Here is a 22233-nt window from a genome sequence, read left to right as displayed (position 1 = left end):
CTGTGTGTTGAGTGTGGACTCACAAGATGATTTCTTCATTCACAGACTCGGTTTGTCGCGGCCACCTGGGGGGTGTCGGCGGGGTCCTTGGGTCCGAACTGGTTCTGGCTCCGGACTGTTAGCGCTGCTGGGAGCGCACCGCAATCCACCACACCAGACCGCGAACTTTTATATTTATCACATCACTGTTATGTTTATTAAACTCTGTTATCCTTTGTACCGTGCTCTGCTTATTTTATACTGGGTCCTTCAAACGCTGGTCGGTTCTCCGGGCTGCGTCCGACACATAACAAATTTTACTCTCATCAGTCCACAAAATATTCCTCCATTTCTCTTTAGGCCAGTTGATGTGTTTTTTGGCAAATTGTAACCTCTTCTGCACATGTCTTTTATTTAACAGAGGGACTTTGTGGGGGATTCTTGCAAATAAATTAACTTCACACAGGTGTCTTCTAACTGTCACAGCACTTACAGGTAACTCCAGACTGTCTTTGATCATCCTGGAGCTGATCAATGGGTGAGCCTTTGCCATTCTGGTTATTCTTCTATCCATTTTGATGGTTGTTTTCCATTTTCTTCCACACGTCTCTGTTTTTTTTTTTTTTTTTGTCCATTTTGTTGTGTGGGCCACCAGAAGAGGAGGTACTGCTGGCCCACCACCAGAGGGCGCCCTGTCTGAAGTGCGGGCTTCAGGCACGAGAGGGCGCTGCCACCTCCCAAGAGCGGCCGGGTTGACAGCTGTCACTCATCGGCTATGACAGCTGTCACCAATCATCTGCGCCTCATCCCAAATAAGAGCAGGACGACACCTCCACCACTTCGCCGAGATATCGTTCTTCTAAGGAGGTAACACTCTCAGCCTGAGTATTCCTACATTGATTTCAGTAGATACATTGTTGCAGCTGTCTTCCCGAAGGATCGGCGTAGGCTGCGACTGCTTCGCTCTGCTTTCCGCCAGATAAGTAGTTAGACGGGAGCTGCACGAGCGTGTGATTAGAGGTGGAGGTGGAATAACCACCATCCTTGTTACAGGGTGTACACACACCCACACTTGACTGTTTTTTGCTCTTCGCCAGCAGTACCAGATCCAACACGCGGAGACGGTGGCCACCTGGGGGACTCGGGACCTGGCGGCTCCAGTATCCTCCTGGTTCGGTGGCGGAGGAAATCGTGTGGTTCCGGTTCTTCTCCAGACGGACGTCTCCTATCGTCAAGCCTGCCCACACGACACCTTTATCAATTAACTTTGTATTCATTCAATAATCTGCTGTGTGTAGTTGTGGCATTCACAACAGTAAAGTGTTCAAATTTAACTTCTTCTATTGTCCGTTCATTTGCGCCACCTGTTGTGGGTCCGTGTCACTACACTTTCACAACAGGATATCTCGGCCAGCATCATGGACTCCGAGGGGCGTCGCCCAGCAGTTGAACGGCCAATGGGAGAGCAGGGTGCACAGGCGTCTACAGGAGGCGTGATTGGTGAGTTGCAGCACATCCTCACCGCCTTTACGGCTTGGTTGGATCAGATGACCGAGCAAAACATCCTCCTGAACCGCAGGGTGGAGGCTCTCTCCGCACAGGTGGCAGCGAGCGCTCAGGGCGCTGCTGCAGCTCCTCCTCCTGCCGACCCTGTGCAGGATATAAATGTTCCAGTGGTCGTTCAACAACCCCTCCCACCATCCCCTGAAGCATACATAAGCCCCCCAGAGCCGTACGGAGGTTGTGTGGAGACGTGCGCGGACTTTCTTATGCAGTGTTCGCTCGTCTTTGCACAACGTCCCGTCATGTACGCATCTGATGCTAGTAAAGTAGCTTATGTGATTAATCTGCTTCGAGGAGAGGCACGCGCTTGGGCTACGGCGCTTTGGGAGCAAAATTCATGGCTCCTTCATACGTACACTGGGTTTGTGAGGGAGTTTAAAACCGTGTTTGATCACCCTAACAGGGGAGAGACCGCTTCAACTGTGCTGCTGTCAATGACAGGGACGACGGAGCGCAGCCGCTTATGCAGTCGACTTCCGCATTGCGGCTGCGAGGTCCGGCTGGAATAACGCTGCGCTCCACGCCGCCTTCGTAAACGGACTGTCGTCGGTCCTGAAGGAGCACCTGGTGGCCAAGGACGAACCGCGGGAATTAGATGGGCTTATCGACCTCGTTATACAGTTAGACAATCGATTGGAGGAACGCCGTCTGGAACGAGACGAGGGGCGAAAAAGGTCCGCCCTTCCCACGCTCCATGGCATCTACGCCCCGTGTGGCTACAGCTCCCCCTGCTGACGAAGCTATGGACACGAGCAGGGCCACATTCAGACCACCGAATAGACAGAGGAGGCTTCCCCGCGGGGCGTGTTTTGTTTGCGGCTCAATTGAGCACCAATTGAGAGACTGCCCCGAACGGTTAAACACCAACGCCCGCCCCTAGAAACTGGGCTTAGGGTGGGCCAAGAAATTCACGTGGGACACACACATATTTCCACACGACTCCCAGTTACAATCCTTAGCGGGGATTTAACCCTTCAGGCCCCAGCACTGGTAGACACAGGGTCAGAAGGGAATCTGCTAGACAGCAGATGGGCCAGGGAGGTAGGGCTCCCTCTGGTGGCGCTTCCTTCACCATTGCAGGTGTGAGCACTAGATGGCACCCTACTCCCTTTAATCACACACACGACACTACCAGTAACTCTGGTGGTGTCAGGGAATCATCGGGAGGAGATAGAGTTTTTTGTGACTCCCTCTACCTCCTGTGTGATTCTGGGGTTCCCATGGATGTTAAAACACAATCCCCGGATTGATTGGCCGTCCGGGGTGGTGGTTCAGTGGAGCGAGACCTGCCATCGGGTGTGTTTAGGATCCTCGGTCCCTCCCGGTTCCCAGGCTAAGGAACAGGTCAAAGTCCCTCCCAATCTGTCGGCGGTGCCGGTTGAGTACCACGATCTTGCTGACGTTTTCAGCAAGGATCTGGCACTCACCCTTCCCCCGCACCGTCCGTACGATTGTGCCATCGATTTGATTCCAGGCGCGGAGTTCCCGTCCAGCAGGCTGTACAACCTCTCGCGACCTGAGCGCGAATCGATGGAGACCTACATCCGGGACTCCTTAGCTGCCGGGTTGATCCGGAACTCCACCTCCCCGATGACAGCAGGTTTCTTTTTTGTGGGCAAGAATGATGGCGGTCTTCGTCCATGCATTGATTATCGGGGGCTGAACGAGATCACGGTTCGCAACCGATACCCGTTGCCTTTGTTAGATTCGGTGTTCACCCCCCTGCATGGAGCCAAAATATTCACAAAGCTGGATCTTAGGAACGCATATCACCTAGTTCGGGTCCGGAAGGGAGACGAATGGAAGACAGCATTCAACACCCCGTTAGGTCATTTTGAGTACCTGGTCATGCCGTTCGGCCTCACTAACGCGCCCGCGACGTTCCAAGCTTTGGTAAATGACGTCTTGCGGGACTTCCTGCACCGATTCGTCTTCGTATATCTGGACGATATACTCATTTTTTCTCCGGACCCTGAGACTCATGTACGGCATGTACGTCAGGTCCTGCAGCGGTTGTTGGAGAACCGGCTGTTTGTGAAGGGCGAGAAGTGTGAGTTTCACCGCACCTCTTTGTCCTTCCTGGGGTTCATAATCTCCTCCAACTCCGTCGCCCCGGATCCGGCCAAGGTCGCGGCGGTGAGAGACTGGCCCCAACCTACGAGCCGTAGGAAGCTGCAACAGTTCCTCGGCTTTGCAAATTTTTACAGGAGGTTCATCAAGGGGTATAGTCAGGTAGTTAGCCCCCTGACAGCCCTGACCTCCACAAAAGTCCCCTTCACCTGGTCGGATCGGTGCGAAGCCGCGTTTAGGGAGTTGAAACGCCGGTTTTCGACTGCACCAGTTCTGGTGCAGCCCGATCCCAGTCGCCAGTTTGTGGTTGAAGTGGACGCCTCTGACTCAGGGATAGGAGCCGTGCTATCCCAGAGTGGAGAGACCAATAAGGTCCTTCACCCGTGTGCCTATTTCTCCCGCAGGTTGACCCCAGCAGAACGGAACTATGACGAGGGCAATCAAGAACTCCTAGCGGTGAAAGAGGCTCTTGAGGAGTGGAGACATCTGTTGGAGGGAGCGTCAGTGCCATTCACGGTTTTTACTGACCACCGGAACCTGGAGTATATCAGGACCGCCAGGCGGCTGAACCCCAGGCAAGCCCGCTGGTCACTGTTCTTCGGCCGTTTTGACTTCCGGATCACCTACCGCCCCGGGACCAAGAACCAGAGGTTGGATGCCTTGTCCCGCGTGCATGACAATGAAGTCAAAACCGAGCTGTCGGATCCACCGGAACCCATCGTACCGGAGTCCACTATTGTGGCCACCCTTACCTGGGACGTGGAGAAGACCATCCGGGAGGCCCTGGCACGGAGCCCGGACCCCGGAACAGGGCCAAAGAACAGACTGTACGTCCCACCAGAGGCCAGGGCTGCCGTCCTGGACTTCTGTCACGGGTCCAAGCTCTCCTGCCACCCAGGGGTGCGTAGGACCGTGGCAGTGGTCCGGCAGCGCTTCTGGTGGGTGTCCCTGGAGGCTGACGTCCGGGCTTACATTCAGGCCTGCACCACCTGCGCCAGGGGCAAGGCGGACCACCAAAAGGCGCAGGGACTCCTTCAGCTGCTTCCTGTGCCTCATCGCCCCTGGTCCCACATTGGTCTGGATTTCGTCACGGGCCTCCCGCCGTCCCGGGGGCACACCACCATCCTCACGATAGTGGACCGGTTCTCCAAGGCGGCCCACTTCCCGTCGGCCCAGGAGACAGCGGATCTCCTAGTCCACCATGTCATACGTCTGCATGGGATACCAACAGACATCGTCTCAGATCGTGGTCCCCAGTTTTCCTCGCAGGTTTGGAGAAGTTTCTGCCGGGAGCTGGGGGCCACCGTGTGTCTCTCGTCTGGGTATCACCCTCAGACCAACCGACAGGCAGAACGGGCTAATCAAGAGCTGGAGCAGGCCCTGCGCTGTACCACATCTGCACACCCGACGGCTTGGAGTGAACACCTGGCCTGGATCGAGTATGCGCATAACAGCCAAGTGTCCTCTGCCACCTGCCTCTCCCCGTTTGAGGTGTGTCTGGGGTACCAGCCCCCTTTGTTTCCTGTGGTGGAGGGAGAGGTCGGTGTGCCCTCAGTCTAGGCCCACCTGCGGAGATGCCGTCGGGTGTGGCGCACCGCCCGTTCGGCCTTGTTGAGGGCCCGGACAAGGGCAAAGACCCATGCAGACCGTCGATGGTCCCCGGCCCCCGCATATCGGCCCGGGCAGGAGGTGTGGCTATCCACAAGGGACATCCCCCTCCAGGTTGATTCCCCCAAACTTAAGGACCGGTACATTGGACCCTACAAGATCCTCAAGGTCCTCAGTCCCGCCGCAGTGAGGCTCCAACTCCCGGCCTCACTGCGGATCCATCCGGTATTCCATGTGTCGAGATTGAAACCACATCACACCTCACCCCTCTGTACACCCGGTCTGGCGCCACCTCCTGCCCGTATCATCGACGGGGAGCCGGCTTGGACAGTGCGCCGGCTCCTGGACGTCCGCCGAATGGGCCGGGGTTTCCAGTATTTGGTGGACTGGGAGGGGTATGGACCCGAAGAACGCTCCTGGGTGAAGAGGAGCTTCATGCTGGACCCGGCCCTCCTGGCCGATTTTTACCGTCGCCACCTGGACAAGCCTGGTCAGGCGCCAGGAGGCGCCCGTTGAGGGGGGGTCCTGTTGTGTGGGCCGCCAGAAGAGGAGGTACTGCTGGCCCACCACCAGAGGGCGCCCTGTGTGAAGTGCGGGCTTCAGGCACGAGAGGGCGCTGCCACCTCCCAAGAGCGGCCGGGTTGACAGGTGTCACTCATCGGCTATGACAGCTGTCACCAATCATCTGCGCCTCATCCCAAATAAGAGCAGGATGACACCTCCACCACTTCGCCGAGATATCGTTCTTCTAAGGAGGTAACACTCTCAGCCTGAGTATTCCTACGTTGATTTCAGTAGATACATTGTTGCAGCTGTCTTCCCGAAGGATCGGCGTAGGCTGCGACTGCTTCACTCTGCTTTCCGCCAGATAAGTAGTTAGACAGGAGCTGCACGAGCGTGTGATTAGAGGTGGAGGTGGAATAACCATCATCCTTGTTACGGGGTGTACACACACCCACACTTGACTGTTTTTTGCTCTTCGCCAGCAGTACCAGATCCGACACGCGGAGACGGTGGCCACCTGGGGGACTCGGGACCTGGCGGCTCCAGTATCCTCCTGGTTCGGTGGCGGAGGAAATCGTGTGGTTCCGGTTCTTCTCCAGACGGACGTCTCCTATCGTCAAGCCTGCCCACACGACACCTTTATCAATTAACTTTGTATTCATTCAATAATCTGCTGTGTGTAGTTGTGGCATTCACAACAGTAAAGTGTTCAAATTTAACTTCTTCTATTGTCCGTTCATTTGCGCCCCCTGTTGTGGGTCTGTGTCACTACACTTTCACAACACATTTTAAAGCATTGGAGATCATTGTAGATGAACAGCCTATAATTTTTTGCACCTGCGTATAAGTTTTCCCCTCTCCAATCAACTTTTTAATCAAACTACGCTGTTCTTCTGAACAATGTCTTGAACGTCCCATTTTCCTCAGGCTGTCCAGACACCCCAACAAGGAACAAAGGAAGAACACACAGTAGAAAGGACGCAAGGACACAGAGAAGGATGAGAGTTCATACATGGAAGGATGTCCTTGTATCTGTTCTTCTTGACGTTTTCTTTCAGAGCTCCAGCCTCACAGGTCAGAGCCAGATCTCTCTTTAACGCACACGTCTGTGAATGCAGCACCTGTCCAACACACATACAGGTCAGTGAACATAACACCTGTGTATCACAAACACACGTCACTGAATGCAGCACCCATTGCATGCACGCACACACACACACACACACACACACACACACACACACACACACACACACACACACACACACACACACACACACACACACATCACTTAATGCATCAGTGTGTGCAGGCAGTCAGTTAATGTGTAGCAGCACAAAGTGTCCACATCCAGGTTCGGCGAGCGAGTCTGTAACTGAGGTTTGAAGTTTTACAGTTTAAACACAAACTTTATTATGAATAACTGTAAATATAACTACCAACCAACTGACATACATCATGCTGCCTTCATTCACTGCTTAGACTTTTTTGTCTATTTTAGCCCCACCTAGCTGGCAGTAATATGTCCACTCTACCTGAAAATGAATGCAGCTGTTCGCTTTGCCTCTGTCTCTTGTAGCTGATGTGACCAGGGGGTGATGGGGTCCCAGCCATATTTGACAGCATTGCAAACAAAGTTGGCAGAGCAACCTCTGCTGGACAAACTACATAATGACATTATTTCCACAAGCCAGAGTGTTTTTCTGCATTGTTTCTTTGGTAAAAGAAAAGTTTTGATATCTGCAAAAATAATGTTGATATGTTTGTGAAAGGCCTCTATCAGCTGATATATCAAAACATCCTCATGGTCATCAGTGGAATTTTGCAGCAGAGGAGCTTCCTGTTGATGGCCCATCACTCAGCTTTAGTTTCTGCAAACTGCACTCCTGTTGTCACCTGACTTTTATCTGCTTTTCTCCTTCATGTTCGCAGTTACTGACCTTTCAGATATTTTGTGCGTTCTTTAATTACGACCTCTCTGAGAGAACTCAGTATGTGAAATTTGATAATTTGGAAATCTTTTCATAAGTGGGCCCGTTACGAGCTGTGTAAAACCATCAGAGCAGCTAAAAGGGCAGATTCCCAAAAGCATGAAGGCTTCTACGTGGACAACACGCACAGTATGTGGCAGGGAATCTGATCAGTCACTGACTGCAGGAGAAACGCGGACACAGAGGTCATGACAACACCCTGTCAGACTGTCTCAACAGCTTCTACGCCAGATTTGACTTAACACAGACTCTCCAACAGGGCGGTGGTTGATGGCACACGTGCCTACGGAGAGGAAAACGACCTCCTTCTCAATGTAGGAAAGACAACAGAAATCATCACTGACTTCAGGAGGAAAGCCCCTCAGCTGCACCCCCTCACCACCAGGGGGCACTGACGTGGTGAGAGCGGACAGCGACAAGTTCCTCGGCCTTCATGTGTCATCTGATCTGAGCTGGTCTGCAAACACTGCAGCCGCTGTGAAAAAAGCTCAGAAGCTGCTGCACTTCATCAGACGGCTCAGGAAGGCCGGGCGGAGCCGCCGTCGCCTCACACAGAGTCTCCTCACCGCGGGCATCTCGGTGTGGTATGGCACCCACTCAGGCAGAGAGGAAGGCTCTCCTGAGAGATGCAAAAACAACTGAGAAAATGATCAGAACTGAACTTCCATCTATGGACTCAATTTACAGACAACGACGGAAAAAGAGGGCAGAGCACATGATCAGGGACCCCCACCACCCCACCCATTTCCTCCTCAGGCCCAAACACACAGCTCACAGCATCATCACACAGTCAGACTGATGGCCTATCTGAACTCAGAGTAACAAAGTGTTCGCAACCAAAACCCACTGGGCAACATTTATCACTTAACTGTAACCTAATGTGCAGTATTTTATTCCTTTCGAATAACAGTCACTGGTGTAATATCTGTTTGAGCCACATGTGTAATTTACACTTTATTATCTGTGCAACATCCACTGTGTTGGAATACAAAGTGTGCAGTACCAGCTGTTAACTATCCCCATTAACCTGAGACTTGATGATGATCTTTTTTATACTTTTTAATATTTATTTACTCGAGGGCTCTGCACAAGAATTCTAAAGTACCCAAACACTGCGTGCGAGTACAAATGACAAATAAAGTCTCTATTCTCTAATCTCGTGAGCTGCACGTTACCTCAGGGCTCTGTCTTGGGACCAGCGTTATTTACCGTTTATATAAATAACAGGTCAGTAGTTTCAAATGCATGCTTTCATTTTTTACACTGATGATGCTGTCATTTATAGTTACAGTGCAACTGCTGCTCAGCCTGATGAACGTCTGCAGTCTGTTCCGTCATCTGAACTGAAACCTCTATTGAATTTGAACAAAATTAAAACCATGCTATTTTCGAATATAAAGAAAACTGTTGTGAAAGTGTAGGAACACGGACCCACAACAGGGGGCGTAAAAGAACGGGCAATGGATAAGCCAAACAGTAACAATTTAATGTTGTAAATTGTGCACAACGGAATACAGACAACAACAAGTTTGGAACTACAGTCAATTACACATTGGGTGACGTGTGGGCAGGCTTGAGGATAGGAGACGCCCGTCCAGAACCGAGCCGGATCCAACACGGCCCTCACCGCCAACGGATCTGAAGAACACCGGAGCCGCCAAGTCCTGAGTCCCCAGGTGGTCACCGTCTCCAGCTGTCAGACCTGGCACTGCTGGCAGAGAACAGAAACAGCACAGGTGAGTGTGAGTACGCACACTCAGTAATCCCACAGTCTGTGTTCTTTTGGGTGGGAGCACCTCCACCTCCAGTCACACACTCGTGCAGCTCCTGTCTAACCACTTATCTAGTTGGGGTGTGAAGCGAAGCTGTCGCTGATCACACCAAACGCCAATCCCACAGATAAGGCATCACCACAGGAAAACGGCTGCAAAGAAGTTCAGACTATTAGTCAGCGTTAAGTGTAGCAGAGAAATTACCTCCAAGGTAGCTGATTTCTCGGCGGGGAGGTGGAGTTGCAGTCCGGCCTTTAAGGTGGTGGTGATGTGGATGAGTGACAGCTGGTGCTGATGACGAGTAACAGCTGTCACTCCCGGTTGCTATGACGCCCTCTCGTGCTTGAAGCCCGCACTTCAAGCAGGGCGCCATCTGGTGGTGGTGGGCCAGCAGTACCTCCTCTTCAGCGGCCCACACAACAAAAACAAACTGATCTCCCTCACATCAGACCAAAACTGAATTTGAGCATTTTTACTGATGATCTTTGACTTCATCCTGAAAACTTTTGAAAAACAATGAAACCTCAGCTGGGTTTTGAATTTTAGAAACCAGTGAAAAAAACTGGTTGAGACAACGTTCCTCCTGCTTCTATCTGCTGCATGTGTTCACCTCTGAGCAGCGTTTACCACAGGAAGACCAAACTCACACCATATTGGTCCACGTTCAAAGCCAGACTCACACGCTGGTCCACGTTGAAAAACACCCAGACTCACACCCTGGTTCACAATGAAAAAAACCCATACTCACACCCTGGTCCACGTTCAAGCCCAGACTCACACCCTGGTCCACGTTGAAAAACACCAAGACTCACACCCTGGTCCACATTGAAAAAAACCCAGGCTCACACCCTGATGGTCCACGTTCAAGCCCAGACTCACACCCTGGTCCACGTTCAAAGCCAGACTCACACCCTGGTCCACCTTCAAACCCAGACTCACACCATGGTCCACTTTTCAAGCCCAGACTCACACCCTGGTCCACGTTCAAAGCCAGACTCACACCCTGGTCCACCTTCAAACCCAGACTCACACCCTGGTCCACGTTCAAGCCCAGACTCACACCCTGGTCCACCTTCAAACCCAGACTCACACCCTGGTCCATGTTCAAAAGCAGACTCACACCCTGGTCCATGTTGAAAAAAACCCAAACTCACACCCTGGACCCTGTTCAATCCCAGACTCACACCCTGGTCCACATTGAAAAAAACCCAGACTCACACCCTGGTCCATGTTCAAAGCCAGACTCACACCGTGTTCCACGTTCAAACCCCGACTCACACAGTGGTCCACGTTCAAGCCCAGACTCACACCGTGGTCCCCGTTCAAACACAGGCTCACACCCTGGTCCACGTTCAAGCCCAGACTCACACCCTGGTCCACGTTCAAAGCCAGACTCACACCCAGGTCCACCTTCAAACCCAGACTCACACCCTGGTCCACGTTCAAGCCCAGACTCACACCCAGGTCCACCTTCAAACCCAGACTCACACCCTGGTCCACGTTCAAGCCCAGACTCACACCCTGGTCCACCTTCAAACCCAGACTCACACCCTGGTCCATGTTCAAAAGCAGACTCACACCCTGGTCCATGTTGAAAAAAACCCAAACTCACACCCTGGACCCTGTTCAATCCCAGACTCACACCCTGGTCCACGTTGAAAAAAACCCAGACTCACACCCTGGTCCATGTTCAAAGCCAGACTCACACCGTATTCCACGTTCAAACCCCGACTCACACCGTGGTCCCCGTTCAAACACAGGCTCACACCCTGGTCCACGTTCAAGCCCAGACTCACACCCTGGTCCACGTTCAAAGCCAGACTCACACCCTGGTCCACCTTCAAACCCAGACTCACACCCTGGTCCACGTTCAAGACCAGACTCACACCCTGGTCCACGTTCAAGCCCAGACTCACACCCTGGTCCACCTTCAAACCCAGACTCACATCCTGGTCCATGTTCAAAAGCAGACTCACACCCTGGTCCACGTTGAAAAAAACCCAAACTCACACCCTGGACCCTGTTCAATCCCAGACTCACACCCTGGTCCACGTTGAAAAAAACCCAGACTCACACCCTGGTCCATGTTCAAAGCCAGACTCACACCGTGTTCCACATTGGAAAAAGCCCAAGCTCGCACCCTGGACCCTGATCAAACCCAGACTCACACCGTGGTCCACATTCAAACCCCGACTCACACAGTGGTCCACGTTCAAGCCCAGAGTCACACCATGGTCCCCGTTCAAACACAGGCTCACACCCTGGTCCACGTTCAAGCCCAGACTCACACCCTGGTCCACGTTCAAAGCCAGACTCACACCCTGGTCCTCATTGAAAAAAACCCAGACTCACACCCTGATGGTCCACGTTCAAATCCAAACTCACACCCTGGTCCACATTGAAAAAAACCCAGACTCACACCCTGATCCACGTTCAAAGCCAGACTCACACCCTTGTCCACCTTCAAACCCAGACTCACACCCTCGTTCACGTGCAAGCCCAGACTCACACCCTGGTCCACGTTCAAAGGCAAACTCACACCCTGGTCCACGTTGAAAAAACCCAAACTCACACCCTGGACCCTGTTCAAACCCAGACTCACACCCTGGTCCACGTTCAAGCCCAGACTCACACCCTGGTCCACCTTCAAACCCAGACTCACACCCTGGTACACGTTCAAGCCCAGATTCACACCCTGGTCCATGTTCAAAGGAAAACTCACATGCTGGTCCATGTTGAAAAAACCCAAACTCACACCCTGGACCCTGTTCAAACCCAGACTCACACCATGGTCCACGTTCAAGCCCAGACTCACACCCTGGTCCACCTTCAAACCCAGACTCACACCCTGGTCCACGTTCAAGCCCAGACTCACACCCTGGTCCATGTTCAAAGGCAAACTCACACCCTGGTCCATGTTGAAAAAACCCAAACTCACACCCTGGACCCTGTTCAAACCCAGACTCGCACCATGGTCCACGTTCAAGCCCAGACTCACACCCTGGTCCACGTTTAAGCCCAGACTCACACCCTGGTCCACCTTCAAACCCAGACTCACACCCTGGTGCACATTCAAGCCCAGACTCACATCCTGGTCCATGTTCAGCTGTAAGTCCGTCCTTGCTCTTACATCTGGGAGGATGATAGTTTATGATGATATTTTGTTGACTGTTCCAAAGTTTCACACTGAACTTGGTGAACGAGCATTTTCCTTTTCTGGTCCTGCTGCTTGGAATCTCCCGCAGAGTCTTTGACCTCTCTCACTGTAAAAGAACTGGAGCCAGATCCCCGTGGAGTTGGTAACGGTGCAGTGTTGGCACCTCACTTTGACTTTGCTGCACCTGCTGTGTTTTCTTTGGCCTCGGTGATGTTGGCTGTTCCCATGATGATGACTGAAGTTTGGTTTCTAGGTTGTACCTGTAAACTCATGTCTCATCACCAGTGATGATGGTCTTCAGGGAGTTGGGCCTCTGTTTGCGGATAGCAGCAGGTCTTGCTAGATTTCCAGATACAGTTACTTCTGCTCCACCGTCAGCAACTTTGGCATAGTTTGCTGACACTCTCTGAATGCCCAAATCCGCCGTAAAAATTAAATGTACCGAATGTGTGCTTATCTGCACCTCGTCCACACGTTCTTGAATGGTGACGTGATGGCCATCCACGACCAAAGTCCAGATTAGTCACTTGGTAATTTTGTCTTGTGGATGGCAGACTGGAACGAGCTGATGTGATATCTTGACGGATATCTTTGCTCAAGTGGTTCTGTCACATCATAGCAAATAAGAATCCGACGACTGCTCAGTGATGCACTATGCGGATGAGAAAATAAAAAAAATTCATGGACACACAAGAAGGTCCCCTTCACCCCTCCACTAAACGACAACTCACAGGCTTCGTGTCCAAGAAATAAAATCAGGTTAGATTTTTTTTTGAATGCACCTTGTATATCGGGTCTCATTATTTCTGGGTCCGGTTTGTGTGTCATCAGAGTGATGTGCACATCAGAGACAGAGTGATGAACATTTAACACACCCACGTGTTTGCAGTTATATGGATGGATATAAAAGCACACACAAAGTGATGTGCAAAATGGCACTATGAGTGGCTGCGTTAGTGCTGTTATAGGACCTTGCAAATGGTTCAATCTGATGTGAGCGTGTATTTGGAGAATGCAAGGATTTATTTTCAAATGGGGATAATTGGCTCTGAAACCGATTTCGGTTATCAAGGCCACTGTTACTGGTGTTGCGCACAGAACTGCGGCCGGCCCAGAGCGCAATACGGTGAGGAGCCAGGGGTCATCTGTGCCCACGCAGGTGCTGACCACACTGGGCATCCTGGCATCAGGGACATTCCAGCGGGAGCTGGCTGATCAGCCAGGAGTGTGCCAGTCAACCTTGAGCTGAACCACAATCATCCAGATGTCATCAGCGGTTTCCCGAATGTAATCAGAGCTGTTAAATGCACACATGTTGCTATAAAGGCGCCGGCACATGATGAGTTTGTTTCTGTTAATAGGAAACATTTTCATTCCATCAATGTTCAAATCATATGTGGAGGCTGCACGGTGCGCCATGTGGGGGGGGGGGGGGGGGGGTAAATAGTTTATTTATGTAATTGTTCCAAACGAAAACCAGCACGGACACATTTGGGGATGTCATGGAGGAGAACCACATTAATCAAGGTTTAAATCAACATGGACAGGCCACAGAATGGCCATTTCCAGACAAATTATATGCTGTATTAGACGCCAAAAATTGGCCCCTGTGGTCACTAATACAGAATACGATTAAAAATACCAAATAAAAGTTAAAATGAACAGGTATAAACACAAGAACACAGAATGAAACCTACCAGACAAACTTTCTGCTGTCTAAGGACCCCCGGACCCCCACAAAGGGGTCCAAATTTGTGCCTGAATCAAACATTTGAGGTACAATATGAAACAAATCTAAAATAATAACTGCACTCTACTTAGTATAGATTTCCTATTTCCAGACAAATTATATGATGTATTTTGCCAAACAGAAATGTTTTTATTGTCATTGTCAGGTTTCAGCCCAGATCCGGGGCTTGGAGTCCATTTTTGCCTCCTTTCTCTTACTCAACTTCTTCTCCAGCTTTGATTTACTAGTTATTTTATTTTCATCATGTGTTTATTCTCTGTTCTGTTTTGCTTTGTGACTTTCTTTCTTTGTTACTTTTATACTTTGGCCATTGTTCAGTTCAGTTTTAGTTTTGTCAGTTTGTATGTTCACTATTGAGCATTAGTTTATCACTTGTTTATTTTGTTTTTCTCATTTGTGTTATCCATTGTGCTTTAATGTCAGGTTTTTTTCTGTTATGTAGTCTCTGTTTTTCTTATAGTTATCAGGCTGTGAGGGTGCCTGGCAATCAATATTTGAGGGAAATGGTGATATTGTGTATGTGGAAAAAGTTTTAGATCTTTGAGTTCATCTCATACAAAATGGGAGCAAAACCAAAAGTGTTGCGTTTATATTTTTGTTGAGTATAGTTGTATTTTACTCTGTCCTAGGTTTCTGTTTGATCTGTGTTCTTTGTTTTCCTCACGTCTATCTGAATATGTTCTCACTTCATCACTGCACCTGTCTCATGTCTCTGTCTCTCACCTTTATGGTGTCTGCTTTGTGTTTTCCTTCACTCACTCTCTTGGCACCTGTTCACGTATCTCTGTCTTTTCATAACTCCACCTTGTGTTGTCCTCCCTATCTTGCACCGTGTATCTTCTTGGATTCACCTTGCCAAACTCCTTTCTAGAAACGTCTCCCCACATGTGCAGCTTGTTTACCAATCACTTCCTGTTCTGTTTAAGTCCATTGTGTTCACCTCCTCACTGCTAGTTTGTTGTACCTCACCGTCTTCGTCCCAGCTCTGTTCTCTGCCTTCTGCCTGATTGCCAGCCTGTGTTTGACCCTACCTCATTTTTTGGACTTAGCCTTTATCTCGCCCTTTGATCTATCTGACGCTGTTTCTGTGAACTTTGCTTGTAGTTTGACCATGACCCAGTCTGTCGATTTTCTGTACTTCTGCCACGTTGACTCCCTAACTGTGTACCGTACCTCTGTCTGTGATTTTTGGATAAAGCCCTTTTACTCTTACACCTGTGCCGGTCTTATATATATATATATATATATATATATATATATATATATATATATATATATATATATATATATAAAATGAAATTTGTCCTCTCCATTTAACCATCCTAATTACAATTAGACACAATCCAACCACAGATGTAGAGATGCTGCCTTGTTCAGGGGCAGAGAAAAGAGCAGACCCTAAAGGAGCATGGTTTTTTTTTGTTGTTTTTTTTTGGCGCAGAAACTGTTTACTGACCTTGAATTCCCAGATGACTTTGTGAACTTAAACAAGCCCACTGAGCATTTTTAAAAAGGTATGACTGTTTTTTTTTTTTTGTTTGTTTGTTTGTTTGTTTTTTTGGGGGGGGGGGGGTTCTGGGAGCATGCTGAAATAGAAGTATTAAAATAATAATAATGATCATCATCATCTTATTTTGTGTTATTTTTATTTTGCTGATTTTAACTTTCAAATCACCATCTTCAAAAAAAACAACAAAACTAATGTAGAGTAGCAATAAGAAGCACCTACATCCTCCATCCTCTAGCATAAAAATAAACTAATTATTTCAGTTCCTAAGATCATTAAAACACACACACACCCCTTACTGTAAAACACTGTGTTGCATTTTACGTATTTCCATGAAAATCTCTATCTATCTATCTATCTATATATATATATATATGTGGTTGTGCTGCTCTGTACGTCTTTTATTTTCACCATTTTATCCAAAAATCATATGTCCGTTTTGTCAGTCACCCCAAGGCACTTCACAAGGGTTAGGTCTAACCTTACCAACCCCCCTGAGCAAGCACGTAGGCAACAGTGGTCAGAAAAAAAAACTCCCTCGGGTGTAATTTGAGGAGGAAACCTCAAGCAGACCAGACTCAGAGGGGTGACTCACTGCTGAGGTCATACTAACAATAACAAAGACCAAATAAACAAAATACAACAAGAAGCTTCATGACGTTTTGTCCACGATTACTGAGGAACTTAGCAGGTCAAAACAGTTATGAGAAACTCTAAAAATCTTAATGATTGAAGACTGTCTGTAGCCGCCTCCCACTTTGGCCCCATCCCCCAGGGACACACTGTTCAAACTTTCCTCCAATGTCCATCATGTCCCACACTGTACTTGGACCTTAATGCTCGCCTCTTTCCCCCAGGCTTTGGGTTAGTATCAGACTGTTCTTGACTACAGAGAGCACTAGCAAACAGGATTTAACTGTTGGCATATCACAGTTTAGGGCTTTACTGCCATGTACAGGACCTACACCCAGATAACACCCGTGGTTTGGTGCAGCACCTGTTGGAAATTTAAATCTTATCTTGCAAAGACTTGCTTGGCTGTGTGCTAGCAGGCTAGTTGTCCAGGCTCGAGGCCGAGGTGAGTCTCTGTGACCATGGACACTAAAGGTTCAAACGTGCACGTTTACTGTCCACTTACCGAGTGTCGCCAGCAGGTGGCCACTAGCATGCAATAAACAGCTGACGTGAGATTAGCCTGTGAGCGTGTCAGTGTCCCGCCCATGTCCTAAATCCTCTTTACCCATATCTGGGTCATGGACACACACTTTATAAAAGATCAATTAAATAAATTTTGATTAATAAACATCAGATAGCAGCTTTCATGATTTTCAGATGTTTTGGACGTTTAATGTGTCAAATGTTTTCACAGCAGTGTGAAGAACAAACAGGGACTAACTCTGTTATCATTATGTTCTTAGATTTAACTTCAGACATGTTTCTAAAGAGTCATGTGAACTGTCAGTGTTCAGGTCGTGTTCAGTGAACACGACCTGAAGGCAGGACGACTGGCTGTTCGAGGTGAGAGACTCACGCTGTACTCCTGGTCCACATCCCTGGGATTCAGAGTCCTCAGACCATCCAGAAGAGACGGCAGCAGGTCCATATTGCACCAAACCCGCCGCCTGACGACTTCACAGTGAAAGAGAAGTAAAAGCCTCACAGCTCCTCTCTCACTTCTTATTCTGACTCTTCACCTTTCAGTTAACCGTTGACACGCAGCATTCACGGGTTAATAATTTAACACCAACTCCCTCTCTGTCTCTCCAGGAAGTGAGGAAACCTGCACATCAGTTCAAGTAAAACACAGAACATGAAGGCTGATTCTCGTTTTCTGCATGAGAGGTTTGTTCCATTTGAAGTGTCCAAAGATGATTTATTTCCTGCTTCCACCTGATCCAGATCCACCGTAAAGCCACAGAGAAGTGAAAGCCGCACTGAGGACCGAAGCAGATGAACAGCAGCAAGAAGGAACTAAACCAGAAACCAGGACAGACTAATCTGGATCCACCAACGAACATGTTTCAGGAGGAGTATGTCAGCCAGCACAATCACCTCAAACACACACATCGCATCAAGATCCTCCCTGTCCCCACCCCTACTTAAATATGCAAAGCCATGTAAATAGGGCCTGGGAGGTGGGATTCCTCTCCATCAGATCAGTCAACATGAACACAGAAAAGAATTCATACAAGTGTGAGCAACAGTTAATAACGTGGACACATTCAGGGACAGTTTAGTTGAGACCCTCTCAGTAAACATGAAACAGTAAAAGAGTTAATGGGAATGTGTGTGTGTGTGTGTGTGTGTGTGTGTGTGTGTGTGTGTGTGTGTGTGTGTGTGTGTGTGTGTGTGTGAGGCCGTAAACGCTGTGGGCTCAGAGCAGTACACACACTGAAGTAACAAATGTGAGGGACGCCGTGGTCGAAAGTGTGTACTATGTTTGTTCGGTTGCACTTGCACTCCAGTCCAGCAGGTGGCGCTAATAAACGCACTGGCAGCAGGAATCAGGAAGTGATTTAAATCGGAGCTGGGAGCTAACAGAGTTAGCAGCGGCTGGACTCGTTTTTACTCCGACTTTGGAACTTGGTAAGGTAAGTGTCAGGTTTCTGGTCAAAACGTATTTCTGTGCTACAGCAGACAAACGATGTTAACACGAGCAACTGTACACAAAGAATAATGAGGGGAACAAGAGTCTAAACTCCGACATTAGAGATTAATCCCAAACCTTTGCAGACAGTTTGTGGAACTATGATTAATATTACATTTGACAGCCAACAGCCCAGAATCGTGACATTTGGTCACGTTTCGGTAAACACACGTAAACTAAAGTTAGTTTCTAATAAAACTTGTTTCTGTCCAGCAAATAGACGGCACCACACTAAAACTGCTGAATCTTAAATGTGAAACATTACAAACGCAGCAGTCAGCTGACTAATCAATAGGTCCCACCCTAATCAATAAGGGCGGACACAAGAGGAGGGGCATGCCACTTCTGGAAGGATCCACAAAGATTTAACTCTAAAAAAAAAAAAAAAAAAAAAAAAGTTCTGGTGACTGATCTCGGCTGCAGTGAGTGACAATCTTTTGATTCTGTGCACCTTATGGCTGCTTGAATAAACCGTCTCCAACCGGGATCGGGATTAATTTAATGTCAGTTTTGCTGATAAGCTTCAGTTTTCCTGAAGCCAACACTCTGTTGGCCCCATCTCCACAGTGGTTTTTGTTTTTCTCCCGACTTTTTCACTGTTTCGCTAAATGAGAACGGATCAGAATCAGAAAAGTTTTATTGCCATATGAGTGACTAAGTTCACAACATTAGGAAATTGCTGCGGTACTTGGTGCTAACATAAAAAAATTAAAATAGAGCAGTAAAACAAATAATGTATAATAAAAACTTTTACACTATAACAATGTTACAAAATGTACAGAATGTATATGAGCTAAGATAAATAAATATATGTGTGTGTGTGTGTGTATGTATATATATGTATATGTATGTGTATATATATATATATATATATATATATATATATATATACACACACACACACACACCCATATGTGATCTGTGCAAACAGTGTACATAACAGGGTTGTTAGTGGTGATAGCAGCAATGTAGTGTTCTAAAAGTTCTTGCTGATGAGGCTAACGGCAGAGGGGAAAAAAACTGTTCTTATGGCGGGAGGTTCTGGTCCGAAGGGACCGTAGCCTCCTGCCTGAGGGGAGGAGGTCAAAAAGGCTATATCCAGGGTGAGAAGGATCGGTTTGGATCTGACCTGAACGCCCCAGTGTGCTGGAGATGTACAGGTCCTGAAGAGATGGGAATGAAGGGGGTAATGAAGGGGAGAGGGGTTGTGTCCTTTCTAAAGTCAACAACCGAGTAGTCTCCACTGACTACTCGGTTTTCAGCACCAAGTTGTTATAGCTGCACCAGGACACCAGTCGTTGGGCCTCCAGCCTATAGGCGGACTCATCCCCATCTGAGATGAGTCTGATTAAGGGTGGTGTCATCTGCAAACCTGATAAGCTTAACAGAGTGGTGATCAGAGGTGCAGCAGTTGGTTTACAGGGAGAATTGCAGAGGAGAGAGGACACAGCCCTGAGGAGTACCGATACTGGTGGCCCGGGAGTCCGAGACATTCTTCCCCAGCCTCATGTGCTGCTTCCTATCCTTCAGGAAGTTGGCAGTCCACCTACAGGTGAAATCAGACACGTTCATCTGGGAAAGCTTATCCTGGAGAAGATCTGGGAGGATGGTATTGAAGGCAGAACTGAAGTCCACAAACAGGATCCTAGCGTAGGTTCCTGGGGAGTCCAGATGCTGCAGAACGAAGTGCAAAGCCAGATTGATGGCGTCATCCACAGACCTATTGGCTCTGTAAGCAAACTGCAAGGGGTCCAAAAGGGAGGCCGTGAGAGATTTGAGGTGGAACAGAACCAGACGCTCAAATGACTTCATGACTGTGCCACCGGTCTGTAGTCATTGAGTCCAGTGATCCTCGGTTTCTTGAGAACAGGAACAATGATGGAGGTTTTGAAACAGTCAGGCACGTGGCAAGCCTCCAGTTGTTGTTGTACATTGGGCTGGTCCCGTCTTGTGTTTGGGGTTGCCACAGCGGATACAACCAGATCCACATTGATATTTGGCACAAGTTTTATGTCGGATGCACTTCCTGACGCAACTCCAGTGTTACCTGGAGAAACACACACAGCCGTTGGTGTTCCAAAGAGGTCTCCCATCCAAGTACTAACCAGGTCCCGCACTGCTTAGCTTCTGAGATCTGACGGGATCAGGCTGACACAGAGCAGATCGGCTGCACGTGGCAAGCCTCCAGTGAGGAGTTGAATATGTCTGTAAACACTGGGGCAAGCTCATTAGCACAGTGTCTGAGTGGCAGGTGAGACACCGTCTGGCCCAGGAGCTTTGCGAGCTTTTACGTTCCTAAACTGCTTTCGCACCTCATCTTCATAAATATGCAGTGATGGAGAGAAGAACCGCCACAGACAGCATCATTTCCCCCAGAGTGTTTCATCTTTTTTGTACAGCTCTTCCCAGAGTGGAAATGTCTTCAGAAACCTGTTCGCTGTGTCGTCAAGCAGCCTGACAGTTGACAGAAACCTTTACCCACCCTCACGGAAAGAGCAGCTGGCCCAGCTGTCCCTCTCGGCAGTCAGCTGATTAAATATACATACGTATCTGTGACAGCAGGTTGGACCAACATTGTGCTCCTGCAGACTGTCCTTAGGTGTTATGAGTATTGTTTGCTTTTTGTTAAAAACATCCCGCGATGGAATGTTTCTTCCTTTTAGAATGTGCTGAGGCAAGGCCCTGGGATGAAGTTTTTCTGTAAGCTCTCAAAGCTTTTCCAACACATGGGGGTAGACACACTAAGGCTAGTTGTTAGCAGTTTATTGTTAATTTGGAGGGGGGAAAATCCTGACACTATTGAGTGAACATCCCATCTGTGAAAATGCGGTAAGAGCGTGTTCGCAATGCTGGGCATCAAAACCAAATACCTTCATTTCAAGTTTCAGAAACGGACAAAACTCATTTTTCAAAGGCGTTATTGGCCTTATTGTTTTGCCACTGCTCCTAGGAATCTGTCAAGACAAATTCAGGTGGCTGGTGTTAATGTAACTTCAGCTGGACAGAAATAAGATGTACACCTATTAATCATTAACAAACATCATATTTACAGCATCCTTATTGTTTTTAGTTTCCATTGGTACGTATATGGCATGTGGTACTTTCGGGGCAATTGTAGCTGGTCCGTCCTATTTTTCTTCAATGAAGCATAATGCAAAAATACCAAAATTTACTGTACACACTTTTCACCTTTCTTTTAGTGGATAACAAAATACATATTAAAACTTCTGGAAGTACCCAAAACACCTATTGTTTGATCAAAAGAGTTGACAAAAATAACAACTTTTCATTAGATTTTTGGAATTTGATACTGTAGTCCTTTTATTTTGGGCATATTTTTCCATCCCACAGTGTCTGTCCATAACGCTACATGTTGCTCCTCACTGTGGGAAGATTAAAAAATGTTGACATAAGTGTGATGAAGACCTACCCACAAGCATACTCTATAATGATATCCATGAAAAAAATTCAAGTGGCTAAATCCCCACAACCAATGAAGCATTTCCGTCCCACATGTCCGTCCGTCACACATGTGATGGACAAACATGTTGTGGAACATTTTTCCTTTGGTACTGTACATTATTTGTATGGCAAAGGTATGATTTGTATGTATAATTTTTGCATAGTTAGTGTTTACAACAGATATTTTGTGCATTTTCACAAATTCATTTGCATGAAGACAGAT

General features: G+C 48.3%; 2 protein-coding genes across 3 annotated transcripts in view; one reads left to right on the top strand and one right to left on the bottom strand.

Moving 5' to 3' along the window:
• The window catches only part of ptpn18 (protein tyrosine phosphatase non-receptor type 18), a 47408-nt gene extending 29591 nt beyond the window's left edge, over positions 1-17817 (bottom strand). The window contains exons 1-2 of one of the 2 annotated variants that reach the window (XM_034171874.1): positions 17433-17817; positions 6737-6845 (exon numbers count right to left, since the gene is read on the bottom strand). In XM_034171874.1, coding sequence (XP_034027765.1) covers positions 6737-6845; positions 17433-17504 — 181 coding nt within the window. In that variant the 5' untranslated portion in view covers positions 17505-17817. The remainder of the gene's footprint in view (positions 1-6736; positions 6846-17432) is intronic. The other variant, XM_034171873.1, reaches the window with a different exon arrangement.
• A 589-nt stretch (positions 17818-18406) lies between these two features.
• bcap31 (B cell receptor associated protein 31) overlaps positions 18407-22233 on the top strand; it is a 61665-nt gene continuing 57838 nt past the window's right edge. Inside the window, exon 1 of the mRNA XM_034171871.1 lies at positions 18407-18492. The gene's annotated coding sequence lies outside the window, so the exon portion shown is untranslated. The remainder of the gene's footprint in view (positions 18493-22233) is intronic.

Source organism: Thalassophryne amazonica, chromosome 6 (assembly GCF_902500255.1).
Source record: "Thalassophryne amazonica chromosome 6, fThaAma1.1, whole genome shotgun sequence".
NCBI lineage: Eukaryota > Metazoa > Chordata > Actinopteri > Batrachoidiformes > Batrachoididae > Thalassophryne > Thalassophryne amazonica.
The sequence above is the reverse complement of the archived record's forward strand: the minus strand, read 5'-3'. Positions and strand labels throughout refer to the sequence as shown.